We start from the raw sequence: 18,709 nt of genomic DNA, 5'->3' as shown, positions 1-18,709 counted from the left end.
AAAACTTTTAGCCTATTTTTCTCGTATCATTCTAGTTTTAATTTTGCAGAATTCTTCTGAAACAAGTAAACTCGAATTATAACTAGATTGTTCAAAGTAGCTGAAAAAATGTAAGCGTTTTTTTAAAAAGATTGAAATGGATTGTGTTTTTATCAATCGTTGCACACAGGTCGCAAATCATATTTAAATCTAATGAAAATGTGTTCAATGTTCAACTTTTGTCGCCTTTAGGACGATCTCTACGATCTTGATCTAGTTTTCATAGTTTTGATCTCTTGGTCCATTAATTGAGTCATTAACTAAACTGGTCATCTCATTATCTTACTAGACAACTTGAGCTACGAAACAAAGCCAATGACCAGAGTGCGATTGGAAAATTCTGATGGAGATAATCGTGTTTTAAAACTTAACGAAAAACCTCGGAAAAACTAACAAATGCTTTTCAAAGCTACTGACATTTGCTGAAGTCCATTGTCGCAGAACCGCTGAGATATAAGCTTAATTACTCTGCTCGTTAGCTGTAGGAAGTAAATTACACTTCCCTGGTCGAGACTGGATGATTATCTTGCAGGAATCTGTCAGATTCTGACAGAATAATGGTAATTTTCCAAAATCAGGCAGAAAAATGATAATCTTGCAAGATTCCGCCAGAAAAAGATTTATCTGGAAGAATCTGCCAGAAAAATGATTATCTGGCAGAATCTGCCAGAAGAATAGCTATCTTCTGGCCATCAGAAGATTTTGAGAAAAAAAGAAGAGATACATTGACTGAATTTTTTTCTATTTTTTTCAGTGTCAAAGTGTTCGAATTCGGCGTGCAGTTTCAGTTCGATTCTAAAACTATACATAATTCAGATTGTGAACTGAAAACTAATAAGCTTAATACCAATGCCAAGTAGCCAACACTACTGAACTTTGACAACCTAATTCTCAATGACTCAATGGCCGGGCTTTATCGGTTTATCCCTTCTCTTTTTTGGTCTTTTGATTTTGTTCTTTTGGCAATGACTGTATTCACTATCTTGCGCATTTCATTGCGTGAATGGATTTAAAAACCATTCAGTTGAAACAGTGAGCGAGGTAAGTCAGAAGTCAAACGTGAAAGTCGTGACTTATGTAAAGCAAAAAACGTGATCAAAAGGTAAAGAGAATTTTAAAAAGAGAGCGCCCAAATATTAGCCGTTTGAGAGGCGGACGGCGGCTATTAATAATATCTAATCTGCTCAAATTATTTTCAAAGAAAATTATTTCCAATCAAGTTGTCGCAGCGATCTGATTAAAGAGCACAAAAAATTTTGAAAAATATTTAACAGTGCTTGATATGATGGTTTTTTGAGGTACTTTTCCAAAATAATTTTTTAATTATATTTCACGTTGAGTTACATGACATACCTTTTGCGCCTCAGTGAAATGCAAATAATTACACCAAACGCATTTTCTTATTTCATCAGATTATCAAGCTCAATTGGGATTATGTTGTTGCACAGTATACTTACAAAAAGAATTCCCTGAGAAGAATGTTTCGACGGTATTCCCAAAAAAATTTTTTTAGTATTACAGGAATCTTACAAAAAATTGTTATCTCTTGTTATTTTGACAAAAATTAGTTATCTTGTATAACCCAGGCACAAAAACGGTTATATTAGAGTAGTCTGGCAGAAAAATAGTTATCTTGTAGGAATCTGGCAGAAAAATGGTTATCTTGTAAGAATCTGCCAAAAAAATGATTATCTTGCAGGAATCTGACAGAAAAAAATGGTTATCTTGTAGGAATCTGGCAGAAAAAAGATTATCTTGTAGGAATCTGACAGAAAAATAGTTATCTTTTAAGAATCTGGCATAAAATGATTATCTTGTAAGAATCTGCCAGATTCCTACAAGATAAACATCCACTCTCGACTAGGGTTCGTCTCGGCATTTGAAGTCATAATGGCTTGTAACGGATCCACGTCTAGGACTGCCGATCTGCTCTAAAACCCAAAGAAGCATTTTTCTGGCTGCAACATTTCTCTGCTAAAAACTCTGATGCTCTCAGAAAGTAGATGCCGACAACACTTTGTCTCTCAACCTATCATGACGCAAAATCATGTTCTAAACCATGGCTAAAAGCAAGTATCACCGACTAAATGAATCGCTCCAGATTTTCAATAACCGCGTTATCTTCGTCCTATTTTGGAAACCCTTGTCAGTACTTTCGAGATTTCATCTATCCTCAACAGCTGGATACCAACGCTCAAAATAAGTGGTGCTGTAAACAAAGCTCCCAAACGAGGACATAATGAGCAAGTGTGGCTTTTTCTGTAAAAAAAATGCGCATTTTCCTCTCAAAAATGGAATTCAAGGAAGTTATTGAGAGCTACACTAACGAAAGCGTCTCAAATTGAGATTTTGCATCAAACTCGCAGCAGGACAGCAAAAAAGGTTGATATTTCAAACAATTGGGCAGTTGTGTGAATGAACGATAAATTCATGAACATTATTCTTCTTAGCCAGCACAATAAAAAGTTGTCTTCTTCTTCATTTTTGTGACTTGAAATTGCCTGCAAAAGACTTTGGTGCCGCTTTCACCAATGATAGGTTGCATCAGTAAAATGGCTTCAGAGCAGGTGAAAGCTACTATAGGTCACCAACAGCAACTTCAATCGATAACATGTCTGGAGGAAATCGAACTCATCGATTGAAGTTGCTGTTGGTGACCTATAATAGCTTTCCTGCTCTGAAGCCATTTTACTGATGCAACCAATCATTGGTGAAAGCGGCACCAAAGTATTTTGCAGGCAATTGCAAGTCACAGAAATGAAGAAGAAAACTTTTTATTGTGCGGGCTAAGAAGAATAATTTTCATGATTTTATCGTTCATTTACACAACTGCACAAATAAAAAACCAAAATCATTATAATATGCTTTAGAAATGAGAAAAGGCACATTTCACTCAGTACGATTTTTCACTTCAATGGATCTGAGTCCGAGTTTCCCTATGTAAAATTTTTTTCTATATTCCTACACGCTATTTTTCTCAAGTTCGCACACTGACTACCAAGGTCGGCATCCCATATTCCCTGTTTTTCCAAACAATTTAAAAGCTTTATAGATTGGTGTTCAATCGACAACTTCATTATTTGCTTCCGATACACTTTTTGTTCAAATAGATCCAGTTTAGAACTTCTAGTACTTATTTTAACAGCTTTAGAAAAAGCACTTATGTTGTCTTTTGCATATTGTAGTAATTGCATCATGAATAGTTCATGAACAGTGAAAATATTAGCCTTCACAAACAAGGGAGTGGTGTTGAAAAATTTTGACTTTTTGAAAATTATTCGAATTATACGTTTTTGTAAAATGAATATTGGTTGCAAGTTATTTTTGTTTGCAGATCCGTAAACAAGGAGACCATAAGATATAATGGGCTCTATGTACATTTTGTAGAATAAAACACGGTGGTGCACATTTAAAGAGTTCTGAATATACTTCAAATATCCACACAATTTCACCAGTTTTTTTTACAGATTCGTGATATATGAGATTTGAAATTCAATTGCGAATCTATGTCAACTCGTAGATATTTTATCACATCAGTAAGTCTGACTGCAGAATTATCACACCATAAGATTTGATTCCTGCCATTTTTCCTTTCACCGAACTGAAGCAATAGTTTTTTCTATATTTAGACTGAACCTGTTGTAACGAAACCATTCAATCAATATTGCAAGACTATGATTAATATTGCACCTAACATCAATTTTGTTAGAGAAAATTAGTGCAGTATCATCTGCATACATCGTAATCCAACAGACTTCGTTTCCAACCCAAAGTGGTGAATCATTTATGTATATAATGAAAAGTAATGGGTCTAATATTGAACCTTGAGCTACACCCGTTCGAGTCTCCGTGGATATGGAACTCATATTTCCCACTTGCACATATTATTCGCGTTTTTGAAGACAGCTCTCTAGTAATAACAATGCTATACCTCGGATGCCATAATTTTCCGACTTCTTTAACAATATTCCATGATCTACTGTATCGAAAGCTTTGCTCACATCCAGAAACAGTCCCAAAACATTCATGATCGAATCAAGTAGTCGTCTGATTCTTTCAACATTTTTTACCAATGCCTCAATTGTTGACTTTTTGGGTTGGAAACCAAACTGTTGCTCGGTTATTTGATTAGTTGTAAGTAGAAAACCCATAATACATTTGTGGAGAAATTTTTCAAAAATCTTACTGAGTGAAGATAATATTGAAATAGGTCTAAAATTGGTAGGATTCTGCCGGTCAGCAGCTTTAAAAACAGGAATGATTTTTGCTATTTTGAAAAGATTTGGATAACATCCCTTACTCATTGATCTGTTGAAAAGTGATAAAAGGTTTACAAATGATTGGACTGAAAAATTTGACAAAAAGCTTATTCAAACCGTCTGTATCCACTGCCTGGCTGTTCGATAGTCCCATACATACATTGTAAATCTCCAGGATACTCACAGGAAAAAATTGGATCTTTAATTTGAGGGAGTATCAAATGCACGAGTGCTGTGTGGAATTTTCTTTTCCATCTCTGGTCCGATTGATGTGAAGAATTTGTTAAATTGAGCCGGAATGATATTCACGTTATTCGTTTGATTCTGGTTTCGCAATCTATTAATGTAATTAAAAATATTTTATTTCCGGATTTAAGTAAAGTTTCTGAAAATTGTTGATATGATACCTTTTTTTGCTTTACGCAGACATCTTTCGAGACATCCATTGATGTCTATATTTTCGTTGAGTTTTGACAAAAAGTTTTAAAGGAAAAAATTTGTCAAGCGTCGATACAAGAATTTCGAGTAAAGTTTTGTAGTCATGATCAAGTTCAATTTTTTCAATGTCATGTTTTCCCAGTAAATGATTAGCATAAAATAAAGCCCTACAGGATAAGTCAGAATCATTCAAGTTCTGCAATGGTCTTCTTTGTATTACTTCAGTAGAAGCCTGACTGTTTTTACCAGTAAACAACCGAATCCCCCAATGATCACTTATATCACATTTTTCAACAGATGCATCAATAAACTTAAAGTTGATGAAATTAACACATGGTCAAAAGAAGTTTTTGTTGTTTCTGTTATTTTTGTTGGAATGCCTATATCAAGCAGTTTCAAATCCAAAGTCTCAACCATATTTCTGAAAATTTCACATGCTTTATTTGAAACTAAAGTATCAATATTAAAATCACCCATGATCAAATTTTTTTGCTCCTGTCCTTAATGCGTGCCTGAGTGTTTCAAAGTCTTCAAGAAATACATCATATTTTGCGGCGAGTTATAGATACCAGAAAAAAATAAAAATATTTCTTCTGATTTTCAAAGTTAAGGTTATATAATCAAAACACAAATTCTGTTTAATTTGTTCCCTGATAACAAGTATATCTTTTTAAACAAAAATAGCTACTCCACTACATTTATTTTTCCCACTTGTTTGGAAAAACCCTTGGTACCCTTCAATAGAGTAAAAGGACGTATCATTATCCTGCCATCTTGCCGTAAGAACAATTACTGAATAAAAGAATCATTGGATTCTAAGTAACATAATAAGTCATCGAAATTAGCTCTGATAGATCGTATATTGAGAAGACAAATCTGCATGAGTGGTGTTAAATTAATTGAAACTTTCGCACCGCCACAAGTAAAAACTGGGAATTGGTTTTTGCATTGACCATGTTTCAGTTGTGTTAGGACAAGGAGTTTTATTTTCAGGCGTTAGAACCGATTTGCCATCATTACGACGCTTGACTGTTTTTGAGCATCTTCCAAACGTCGACATTACTTTTGGGACATATTTTATTTCACAGCTGTAGGATATAGTCGGTCCAGATCGTCAAGAGTATGAATAGGGCGGAATAATGCTTTACCATTCTGACCCTCCTAAATCACCTGCACTTTTGAATTGTTAGTGACTACTTTCACACCTATATACTTTGCAGCATTAAAGAGTTCCCTACACATTGGAGGCAGACGTTCAGAAAGATAGTAGGGCTTGCTATTTGAAGGGTTTTTGTAGTCTTTCAAAATCGTTTTCGATCTCCAGAAAAATTGTTTTTGTCCAAAATAAAGGAACTTGACTATTATCGCTGATTCTACTGGTTTTCCCAAAAATGTACGGCTTTGAGATCTTCTGGCGGCACACGTGCATTAAAAATTTTATTGAAGACATCAATTTCAGTGTCCATGAGATTCCTCTTATCACATACAGGCAGATTATTGATAATTATGGTATCCTTTGACATGTACATCTCCGTATTCAGAATACGTTCCTTTAGATCAGTGATTTCATTTCAAACGTTTCAGAGATCTTCTTTGAATCCATTTGATAAATCTTCAAATTTTTTCTCCAGTATTTCAATTTTCTTGTCTTTTTCTTAATTCAGAACGAAGAAGAGTTAGCTCACATTGTAAAGCCTGAAATAGGCTTACGGTTACATCGGAGTTGCTGGCTGCAGAGGATAATTCCATGTCCACGTTGTCCATTATATTAGGTAATTAAAGAAATTTAAGTCAAAATTGAACTTACTTGTACATAAAATAAAGCCAACGTTTTCAATGTTTTAATTTCTTGGCGGCGCAGAAGAATCAAACTCACACACAACCGTTTTCGAACATTGACCTTTTCCGCAGGGTTCACTTCATGGGGGTTCAATTTGAAAAAAACGAACTCTGCTGCCGAAAAATAAATAGTGCTAGAGAATTTAGAGTGTAGCAATCTGCCATTCAATTTAACTTTCTGCGTTTTTCACTCGAAATTCGTTTGCATCAAAGCTCTTTTCTTTCCTTTGCTCCGAGCGATATTTAGTACAATAACTTGACAATATTTCCAATGCCTGAAACAATTCCGCCTATGTTCTTTCTGGCAACGTTACCGATGTACCAGAACAATTGATGAAGATTTTCAGTCTTTCGATCCGTATCATTGTTTTCGATCACGTGATTCATAAAATTATGTAAACACAATGTTATTATTTACACTCCAGATTTGCTCGTGAAACAGGACTTCAACATTAGTTTAGTGTCAAAAGTCATTGCGTCAAGCAATATCTATTCAGCGCAACCATTAATACATTTTTCAAGGGAGCACTTCAGAAAGCTTGTCTCCTGAGAAATCTTGGGCAAAAATTTGTTAAATCCTGAAGCTTAAAGTTTCAGCCACTGAGGCATGACGAAGACCTCCCTTCATAATTGAGAGGTGATCCAATTCTAAGCTCTTTTCTTCCTTTGCTCCAAGCGATATTTAGTAAAATAACTTGTCAATTTTCCAATGCCTGAAACAATTCCGCCTATGTTCATTCTGGCAACGTTGCCGATGTACCAGAACAAATGATCAAGATTTTCAGTCTTTCGATCCATATCATTGTTTTCGATCCCGTGATTCACAAAATTATGTAAACACAATGTTATTATTTACACTCCAGATTTGCTCGTGAAACAGGACTTCAACATTAGTGTAGTGTCAAAAGTCATTGCGTCAAGCAATATGTATTCAGCGCAACCATTAATACATTTTTCAAGGGAGCACTTCAGAAATCTTGTCTCCTAATCTTGGGCAAAAATTTGTTAAATCCTGAAGCTTAAAGTTTCAGCCACTGAGGCATGACGAAGACCTCCCTTCATAATTGAGAGGTGATCCAATTCTAAGCTCTTTTCTTTCCTTTGCTCCAAGCGATATTTAGTACAATAACTTGTCAATATTTCCAATGCCTGAAACAATTCTGCCTATGTTCTTTCTGGCAACGTTACCGATGTACCAGAACAATTGTTCAAGATTTTCAGTCTTTCGATCCGTATCATTGTTTTCGATCCCGTGATTCATAAAATTATGAAAACACAATGTTATTATTTACACTCCAGATTTGCTCGTGAAACAGGACTTCAACATTAGAGTAGCGTCAAAAGTCATTGCGTCAAGCAATATGTATTCAGCGCAACCATTAATACATTTTTCAAGGAAGCACTTCAGAAAGCTTGTCTCCTGAGAAATCTTGGGCAAAAATTTGTAAAATCCTGAAGCTTAAAGTTTCAGCCACTGAGGCATGACGAAGACCTCCCTTCGTAATTGAGAGGTGATCCAATTCTAAGCTCTTTTCTTCCTTTGCTCCAAGCGATATTTAGTACAAAAACTTGTCAATATTTCCAATGCCTGAAACAATTCCGCGTATGTTCTTTCGGGCAACGTTACCGATGTACCAGAACAATTGTTCAAGATTTTCAGTCTTTCGATCCGTATCATTGTTTTCGATCCCGTGATTCATAAAATTATGTAAACACAATGTTATTATTTACACTCCAGATTTGCTCGTGAAACAGGACTTCAACATTAGTGTAGCGTCAAAAGTCATTGCGTCAAGCAATATGTATTCAGCGCAACCATTAATACACTTTTCAATGGAGCACTTCAGAAAGCTTGTCTCCTGAGAAATCTTGGGCAAAAATTTGTAAAATCCTGAAGCTTGAAGTTTCAGCCACTGAGGCATGACGAAGACCTCCCTTCATAATTGAGAGGTGATCCAATTCTAAGCTCTTTTCTTCCTTTGCTCCAAGCGATATTTAGTACAATAACTTGTCAATTTTTCCAATGGCTGAAACAATTCCGCCTATGTTCTTTCTGGCAACGTTACCGATGTACCAGAACAATTGATCAAGATTTTCAGTCTTTCGATCCGTATCATTGTTTTCGATCCCGTGATTCATAAAATTATGTAAACACAATGTTATTATTTACACTCCAGATTTGCTCGTGAAACAGGACTTCAACATTAGTGGTGTCAAAAGTCATTGCGTCAAGGAATATGTATTCAGTGCAACCATTAATACATTTTTCAAGGGAGCACTTCAGAAAGCTTGTCTCCTGAAAAATCTTGGGCAAAAATTTGTTAAATCCTGAAGCTTAAAGTTTCAGCCACTGAGGCATGACGAAGACCTCCCTTCATAATTGAGAGGTGATCCAATTCTAAGCTCTTTTCTTTCCTTTGCTCCAAGCGATATTTAGTACAATAACTAGTCAATATTTCCAATGCCTGAAACAATTCCGCCTATAGTCTTTCTGGCAACGTTACCGATGTACCAGAACAATTGTTCAAGATTTTCAGTCTTTCGATCCGTATCATTGTTTTCGATCCCGTGATTCATAAAATTATGTAAACACAATGTTATTATTTACACTCCAGATTTGCTCGTGAAACAGGACTTCAACATTAGTGGTGTCAAAAGTCATTGCGTCAAGCAATATGTATTCAGCGCAACCATTAATACATTTTTCAAGGGAGCACTTCAGAAAGCTTGTCTCCTGAAAAATCTTGGGCAAAAATTTGTTAAATCCTGAAGCTTAAAGTTTCAGCCACTGAGGCATGACGAAGACCTCCCTTCATAATTGAGAGGTGATCCAATTCTAAGCTCTTTTCTTTCCTTTGCTCCAAGCGATATTTAGTACAATAACTAGTCAATATTTCCAATGCCTGAAACAATTCCGCCTATAGTCTTTCTGGCAACGTTACCGATGTACCAGAACAATTGTTCAAGATTTTCAGTCTTTCGATCCGTATCATTGTTTTCGATCCCGTGATTCATAAAATTATGTAAACACAATGTTATTATTTACACTCCAGATTTGCTCGTGAAACAGGACTTCAACATTAGTGTAGCGTCAAAAGTCATTGCGTCAAGCAATATGTATTCAGCGCAACCATTAATACATTTTTCAAGGGAGCACTTCAGAAAGCTTGTCTCCTGAGAAATCTTGGGCAACAATTTGTAAAATCCTGAAGCTTAAAGTTTCAGCCACTGAGGCATGACGAAGACCTCCCTTCATAATTGAGAGGTGGTCCAATTCTAAGCTCTTTTCTTCCTTTGCTCCAAGCGATATATAGTACAATAACTTGTCAATATTTCCAATGCCTGAAACAAATCCGCCTATGTTCTTTCGGGCAACGTTACCGATGTACCAGAACAATTGTTCAAGATTTTCATTTTTTTGATCCGTATCATTGTTTTCGATCCCGTGATTCATAAAATTATGTAAACACAATGTTATTATTTACACTCCAGATTTGCTCGTGAAACAGGACTTCAACATTAGTGAAGTGTCAAAAGTAATTGCGTCAAGCAATATGTATTCAGCGCAACCATTAATACATTTTTCAAGGGAGCACTTCAGAAAGCTTGTCTCCTGAGAAATCTTGGGCAAAAATTTGTTAAATCCTGAAGCTTAAAGTTTCAGCCACTGAGGCATGACGAAGACTTCCCTTCATAATTGAGAGGTGATCCAATTCTAAGCTCTTTTCTTTCCTCTGCTCCAAGCGATATTTAGTACAATAACTTGTCAATATTTCCAATGCCTGAAACAATTCCGCCTATGTTCTTTCTGGCAACGTTACCGATGTACCAGAACAATTGTTCAAGATTTTCAGTCTTTCAATCCGTATCATTGTTTTCGATCCCGTGATTCATAAAATTATGTAAACACAATGTTATTATTTACACTCCAGATTTGCTCGTCAAACAGGACTTCAACATTAGTGTAGCGTCAGAAGTCATTGCGTCAAGCAATATGTATTCAGCGCAACCATTAATACATTTTTCAAGGGAGCACTTCAGAAATCTTGTCTCCTGAGAAATCTTGGGCAAAAATTTGTAAAATCCTGAAGCTTAAAGTTTCAGCCACTGAGGCATGACGAAGACCTCCCTTCATAATTGAGAGGTGGTCCAATTCTAAGCTCTTTTCTTCCTTTGCTCCAAGCGATATTTAGTACAATAACTTGTCAATATTTCCAATGCCTGAAACCATTCCGCCTATGTTCTTTCGGGCAACGTTACCGATGTACCGGAACAATTGTTCAAGATTTTCAGTCTTTCGATCCGTATCATTGTTTTCGATCCCGTGATTCATAAAATTATGTAAACACAATGTTATTATTTACACTCCAGATTTGCTAGTGAAACAGGACTTCAATATTAGTGTAGCGTCAAAAGTGATTGCGTCAAGCAATATGTATTCAGCGCAACCATTAATACATTTTTCAAGGGAGCACTTCAGAAAGCTTGTCTTCTGAGTAATCTTGGGCAAAAATTTCTAAAATCCTGAAGCTTAAAGTTTCAGCCACTGAGGCATGACGAAGACCTCCCTTCATAATTGAGAGGTGATCCAATTCTAAGCTCTTTTCTTCCTTCGCTCCAAGCGATATTTAGTACAATAACTTGTCAATATTTCCAATGCCTGAAACAATTCCGCCTATGTTCTTTCTGGCAACGTTACCGATGTACCAGAACAATTGATCAAGATTTTCAGTCTTTCGATCCGTATCATTGTTTTCGATCCCGTGATTCATAAAATTATGTAAACACAATGTTATTATTTACACTCCAGATTTGCTCGTGAAACAGGACTTCAACATTAGTGAAGTGTCAAAAGTCATTGCGTCAAGCAATATGTATTCAGCGCAACCATTAATACACTTTTCAAGGGAGCACTTCAGAAAGCTTGTCTCCTGAGAATACTTGGGCAAAAATTTGTAAAATACTGAAGCTTAAAGTTTCAGCCACTGAGGCATGACGAAGACCTCCCTTCATAATTGAGACATGATCCAATTCTAAGCTCTTTTCTTTCATTTGCTCCAAGCGATATTTAGTACAATAACTTGTCAATATTTCCAATGCTTGAAACAATTCCGCCTATGTTCTTTCTGGCAACGTTACCGATGTACCAGAACAATTGTTCAAGATTTTCAGTCTTTCGATCCGTATCATTGTTTTCGATCCCGTTATTCATAAAATTATGTAAACACAATGTTATTATTTACACTCCAGATTTGCTCGTGAAACATGACTTCAACATTAGTGTAGTGTCAAAAGTCATTGCGTCAAGCAATATGTATTCAGCGCAACCATTAATACATTTTTCAAGGGAGCACTTCAGAAAGCTTGTCTCCTGAGAGTCTTGGGCAAAAATTTGCTAAATCCTGAAGCTTAAAGTTTCAGCCACTGAGGCATAACGAAGACCTCCCTTCATAATTGAGAGGTGATCCAATTCTAAGCTCTTTTCTTTCCTTTGCTCCAAGCGATAATTAGTACAATGACTTGTCAATACTTCCAATGCCTGAAACAATTCCGCCTATGTTCTTTCTGGCAACGTTACCGATGTACCAGAGCAATTGATCAAGATTTTCAGTCTTTCGATCCGTATCATTGTTTTCGATCCCGTGATTCATAAAATTATGTAAACACAATGTTATTATTTACACTCCAGATTTGCTCGTGAAACAGGACTTCAACATTAGTGAAGTGTCAAAAGTCATTGCGTCAAGCAATATGTATTCAGCGCAACCATTAATACACTTTTCAATGGAGCACTTCAGAAAGCTTGTCTCCTGAGAAATCTTGGGCAAAAATTTGTAAAATCCTGAAGCTTGAAGTTTCAGCCACTGAGGCATGACGAAGACCTCCCTTCATAATTGAGAGGTGATCCAATTCTAAGCTTTTTTCTTTCCTTTGCTCCAAGCGATATTTAGTACAATAACTTGTCAATATTTCCAATGCCTGAAACAATTCCGCCCATGTTCTTTCTGGCAACGTTACCGATGTACCAGAACAATTGTTCAAGATTTTCAGTCTTTCGATCCGTATCATTGTTTTCGATCCCGTTATTCATAAAATTACGTAAACACAATGTTATTATTTACACTCCAGATTTGCTCGTGAAACAGGACTTCAACATTAGTGTAGCGTCAAAAGTCATTGCGTCAAGCAATATGTATTCAGCGCAACCATTAATACATTTTCAAGGGAGCACTTCAGAAAGCTTGTCTCCTGAAAAATCTTGGGCAAAAATTTGTTAAATCCTGAAGCTTAAAGTTTCAGCCACTGAGGCATGACGAAGACCTCCCTTCATAATTGAGAGGTGATCCAATTCTAAGCTCTTTTCTTTCCTTTGCTCCAAGCGATATTTAGTACAATAACTAGTCAATATTTCCAATGCCTGAAACAATTCCGCCTATAGTCTTTCTGGCAACGTTACCGATGTACCAGAACAATTGTTCAAGATTTTCAGTCTTTCGATCCGTATCATTGTTTTCGATCCCGTGATTCATAAAATTATCGAAACACAATGTTATTATTTACACTCCAGATTTGCTCGTGAAACAGGACTTCAACATTAGTGTAGCGTCAAAAGTCATTGCGTCAAGCAATATGTATTCAGCGCAACAAATTAATACATTTTTCAAGGGAGCACTTCAGAAAGCTTGTCTCCTGAGAAATCTTGGGCAACAATTTGTAAAATCCTGAAGCTTAAAGTTTCAGCCACTGAGGCATGACGAAGACCTCCCTTCATAATTGAGAGGTGGTCCAATTCTAAGCTCTTTTCTTCCTTTGCTCCAAGCGATATATAGTACAATAACTTGTCAATATTTCCAATGCCTGAAACAATTCCGCCTATGTTCTTTCGGGCAACGTTACCGATGTACCAGAACAATTGTTCAAGATTTTCATTTTTTTGATCCGTATCATTGTTTTCGATCCCGTGATTCATAAAATTATGTAAACACAATGTTATTATTTACACTCCAGATTTGCTCGTGAAACAGGACTTCAACATTAGAGTAGCGTCAAAAGTCATTGCGTCAAGCAATATGTATTCAGCGCAACCATTAATACACTTTTCAATGGAGCACTTCAGAAAGCTTGTCTCCTGAGAAATCTTGGGCAAAAATTTGTAAAATCCTGAAGCTTGAAGTTTCAGCCACTGAGGCATGACGAAGACCTCCCTTCATAATTGAGAGGTGATCCAATTCTAAGCTTTGTTCTTTCCTTTGCTCCAAGCGATATTTAGTACAATAACTTGTCAATATTTCCAATGCCTGAAACAATTCCGCCCATGTTCTTTCTGGCAACGTTACCGATGTACCAGAACAATTGTTCAAGATTTTCAGTCTTTCGATCCGTATCATTGTTTTCGATCCCGTGATTCCTAAAATTATGTAAACACAATGTTATTATTTACACTCCAGATTTGCTCGTGAAACAGGACTTCAACATTAGTGTAGTGTCACAAGTCATTGCGTCAAGCAATATGTATTCAGCGCAACCATTAATACATTTTTCAAGGGAGCACTTCAGAAAGCTTGTCTCCTGAGATATCTTGGGCAAGAGTTTGTTAAATTCTGAAGCTTAAAGTTTCTGCCACTCAGTCATGACGAAGACTGCCCTTCATAATTGAGAGGTGATCCAATTCTAAGTTTCGGTGAATTGTATACTTAGAGAATAGTAAGGCGTAAGTGAGAGAACTTACTGCCCTCTGGGCTCTACCTGTTCATCTCGTTTGGTAAAGAGGATGAAAAGTCAAATGGTCATACGAAAAATTGGTAAAACGAAAAAACGCTAAAAAAGACTAGCAGGGGTAATATTATTGCTGCAAACTTCGTTTAAGAGCAATTCACGACAAAATCCCGTTTTTGAGGACAAAAAATCGATCAATCGAAATTGAAAAACGCACAAAAAACACCACATTACTAATATAAATGCAAAAAATGAGAGCAATTAATCTGTAGTGCTAATGGTACTGTTTTTATCACTGATGGTTGACCTGTTAAATTACCGTTTTCTCTTTCAACTCTCCATCTTCTTGCTCAAAGTCCTCAGCATTAGAAGCGGCTTCCGGAATCAATTTGTCTGGAATGTAAATGGCGTTACCCTGAGTTGTGGGTCCTGGGTTGAGCCACTTTTTGGCCCCGGGTAGGGGTTCTTTGTCATGTGCAGTTTTCAACACACCAATGGGAAAACTCACATTATTGTCCTTCTAAACAACGGAAAATAATTGAGAAAATTTTCACCAAATACAAATGATGCACGAAACAAACTTCATCGACATACGTTCTAGTATATTTTGCTTTCTGGTAAATCTCTTCATTAAAAATAGCTTGCGGATCGTGGAATCAAAATTTCAAGGAAAAACGTATTTTATAAAGGCAATTAATTCGTCGATTTTAGGTAGAAACTAACTGAATTAAGTCAGCGAAAATATTAGTTACAACTGGAAAAAGAAAATGAAACAAATACTAATTCAGCGTAGCATCAACTTTTACTGCTCTTTTACATGCAAGTACTTCTAGCATTCTACTGGTCCATTTAAGTAGGACTCATCTCCGTTTTTCAGAACTTATTATTAGCTTTAGAATCGTTCGTTGGCACAAATGATGAATGAATGTGTTGTCTCAATACAGCAAGTCACGATAGCGAACAGCCTACTGTAAGCTTAAACAGGCAAACAACCACATCATCTGTACATACCACATCATCTGGCAAAGCGCCGAGTCCAGCGAATGGAATGGGAGCTGTAATTGAATAATTGTACTGGGTATGCGTCGGGTTCCACGAATCTGGTGGTGAGTACATACTTTCGACCGTGATGGCCATCACATTTGCTTCAATGTCCGCTACCAGGGGCTGAGTCACATTTAGTGTGATGTCCAACTCCAGCTAAGAAAATTTTACTGTCCGATTACTCTGATTTGAAGTTGAATTTACTTACACCAGCAGCACGTCAAAAAATATTTAATCAGTTGTGTAAGCCCTGGAATGTATTCTAATTTAACTGCTAACATGCTGAACATAAAGCTGCGCGATAACGGAAATTCTTATTGGCGCAACACAAAAATTTTGGTAAATATAATAATTACCATTCCAAAGAAATGATAGTTGCTGCATTATTATTAACATTCAACGTTTTGAACATGCAAAATAAGCCAAAACTATTTAACTGCTTAAATCATAAATTTTATCAAACAAGAGCTTACCTTGGGTATTTCTGGACTCAGATTGTCAATAGCTGAACCTGGTACCGCATGTACTTGAATAGTCTGCCGATTAGAAGTCACATTATCTGTAAATACAACAATCAGTTCCAGAATAGCATAGCTAATTCTTCGAAAAAAGGCCGAAAATACGTTTTGAAATTCTTTTCGGTTGATACTACAGATAAGTCAATTTCAGATTTGGCATTTATCAGAAATGGGGTGAAATAAGATGAATTGAGAAAACAAGTTATTGTTTTACCACTTAGTAGAGGCATAACATCCACACTCGCTTGTCCAAGAACATTCGTCTTTTCCTCCCTCTGCTTCTTTTCCTTCGGCAGGATTTCAATCAGCGTCACTAATACAAAATTAGTGTTATTATTAATGTCATGCAATATAGCAAAAAGTATTTCGAACTTTTTGTCAAAACAACCATAATTTTAAATGCAGCATTTATTTAGTCTGCTGACTTCAGTCATCTGAACTTCGTCCACTAATAGTCCAGCTTAACATGAGTTGCCATATCTACAAGAATTTTCAATGTACGGCAGTTAGTTTCGGTGAACGATTTCTGGTTGTGTAGCTTTCAATCACGGTAAACTTATTTGGCGATTGAACAAAACTCGGAGATGCACAAATGAAACGATTCTGCATTGCCTTCCCGATCGCATTTTTTGTATTTCAAATATTTATTTTTAAATATTATTTTGTATTTAAATCGTATTTTTGTCTCTGATCACATTGAATTCCCTTTTCGTCTATCCAAAAATTTTCACTACGTTCTTTGGAAGCTTGCATATTTTCGTCATAATCTTTAAAAACAAAAAAAAATATAGTCGTGCAATACATAGTTTTGAACACTCCTCTCTTTTGTGCCATTAAAAAATATATCTAAAAAAATTGTAAAATCTTTTCAATTTTTTATTGAAATTATATTTTGAGATGCAGTCCAAATGCAAAAACAAAGATGCAAAAATCTAAATGCTCAAAAATTAACGGTCTAAACTAAAAATGCAGTTTTCGTTTCGTTGGAATACTTGTACATAAAAAGAAGAATTCATCATTTAATCTTTGTTTTTTTTTGTTTGGTCTAATAAACACAACCGACAAAAGTCAGGCGAATCGCTCTCATACGTCTGGCTTGGGGATTGAAGCGGGACAACGTGGGGTGGGGGTCTGAACGATGTTCAGGGGTGGGACTTGAGGGGCGGGGTGAAGTGAGGGGGGCTGACGTGGGAGAGGGTGGAAGTGGGGATTGGTGTGTGTGAGGGGTCAAACTCTTAAGTACCGCCCTTCACACCATGAGTATACATCTCCTAAGCAGTTTCTGTGAATCGCAAACTTGGAGACTAGTGAACTGAAAAAAGCTCTAAGAGAACTTAATGCCCTCTGGGTGCTACCTGTTTATCCCATTTTTGATGCAAAATTCAATTGAGTCAGACGAAAAAATGGTCAAGCGAAAAATCGCATTCAAATGAAGAACAAATGGACTAATATAAATTCTACAAATTTCGCTTGAGAGCATTTAAGAAGTTTTAAAAGTCACTGAATAATTTATTTTTTAAAAATTATCATTAAACATAAAGTGATTAAATTGTTGAAAAAAAAACATGGTTTTCACTCGAAAACAGCTCATTTTTCAGATTTTTAAAGCTTTTCGGCTGATCGTTACTTTTCGGCTTTCTGTTCAACGCACAGTACTAGGCGAGCTCTTGTTTATTTTCTAAGGCTAGGTTTGCGTCCTCTTATTTTCCAAGAACATCATCTAGCCTTGTATCTACGCACCGATAATTGGTTTATGGGCAAGCTCATCTAGCATTGTAGGATCTTCAAAGTTACACGAGTATGGCGCTGAGAAATCAAAATCGACAGGTTCATTTTCAACGCATTCGACCCTTGCTGATTCACCCAGGACGAGACCGTTGAACTCCACTTTCACGGCAGCGGTCAATGTTTCGCCTCTCGATCCTCGCTGAAAGATTTTTTTCATTACTAAGAAAAATTATTATTTTAGTTTTCATTCATTTCCCCTCCAGCTAAGTTGGCAGGGTAAGTTTAGAACCCGTTGTATAACATACCAGATTATGACCACCATTGACATAGACGGTCAGTGTTTCAAGCTCTTTGCCAGGAGCAGTTAAATCTGTCATAATAACTAAAACAAAACCAGAATGACAGTTTTTTAACTGGGTATTGATATGAGAAAGAACACTATATTATTGTATAGGGATAGCTGTCGCTATATATACAATAAGTGTAAATGATTTATGTAGAAACACAAATAGTTTTTATTGAAGTTTAACTGGTCACAGGTCATTTGAAGCGGAATTTACTCCAACTGCGAAGATGGAGTAACCAAAACACAGTACAGGTTTTCGTTTTTATTGATTTACCTTCATACAAACTTGAACCCGTTTGGTCTTAAGCATCCAATAAGGGACGCTTGAATTTGGCTTTATGTACATATACAAGCAGATACACAACTAACCAAAAAGCGTATGAAAAAAAAATGAAAAAAGAAAGTGGCCAGTTATCTGTAAGCAGCAGTGAGTTGAGTTCCACGTTGAGTTCAAGAGAAGTCAGGAGAAGTGACACCTTTATAATCGATAAAAATGTACCGAAAAAGCTGGAGATTTTGTCTTCAAAAATTGTCGACTTGCGAGTAGAGCGGACAACTACTTTGAATTTTAGAACGAAGGACTGAAAACTAGAATAATAGCAATAATGTGGCGTTTCGTCGACGAAATTTTTTTTCTGAAAACGTCTGCACATGGCAACTGTTCTGTGAATGCCATCTCTGGACAATAATAAGGAATAAGGACAATAATTTAGAACTTGATGACTGGGACTACAAACCCTGCGAATCCTATGAACTACGAATCCGAGTCGTGAAACCAGAAC

The 18,709-nt window shown here is 36.3% G+C and overlaps 1 protein-coding gene across 5 annotated transcripts in view; it reads right to left on the bottom strand.

Moving 5' to 3' along the window:
• LOC142350844 (cilia- and flagella-associated protein 70-like) overlaps positions 1 to 17,985 on the bottom strand; it is a 111,855-nt gene extending 93,870 nt beyond the window's left edge. For all 5 annotated transcript variants that reach the window (XM_075402813.1, XM_075402817.1, XM_075402814.1 and 2 more), the window contains exons 1-6: positions 17,887 to 17,985; positions 17,594 to 17,780; positions 16,068 to 16,166; positions 15,809 to 15,894; positions 15,303 to 15,491; positions 14,611 to 14,811 (exon numbers count right to left, since the gene is read on the bottom strand). In XM_075402813.1, coding sequence (XP_075258928.1) covers positions 14,611 to 14,811; positions 15,303 to 15,491; positions 15,809 to 15,894; positions 16,068 to 16,166; positions 17,594 to 17,780; positions 17,887 to 17,958 — 834 coding nt within the window. In that variant the 5' untranslated portion in view covers positions 17,959 to 17,985. The remainder of the gene's footprint in view (positions 1 to 14,610; positions 14,812 to 15,302; positions 15,492 to 15,808; positions 15,895 to 16,067; positions 16,167 to 17,593; positions 17,781 to 17,886) is intronic.
• Positions 17,986 to 18,709: the final 724 nt, after the last annotated feature.

Source organism: Convolutriloba macropyga, chromosome 12, assembly GCF_964194025.1.
Source record: "Convolutriloba macropyga chromosome 12, txConMacr16.3, whole genome shotgun sequence".
NCBI classification, from domain to species: Eukaryota; Metazoa; Xenacoelomorpha; order Acoela; family Convolutidae; genus Convolutriloba; species Convolutriloba macropyga.
The sequence above is the reverse complement of the archived record's forward strand: the minus strand, read 5'-3'. Positions and strand labels throughout refer to the sequence as shown.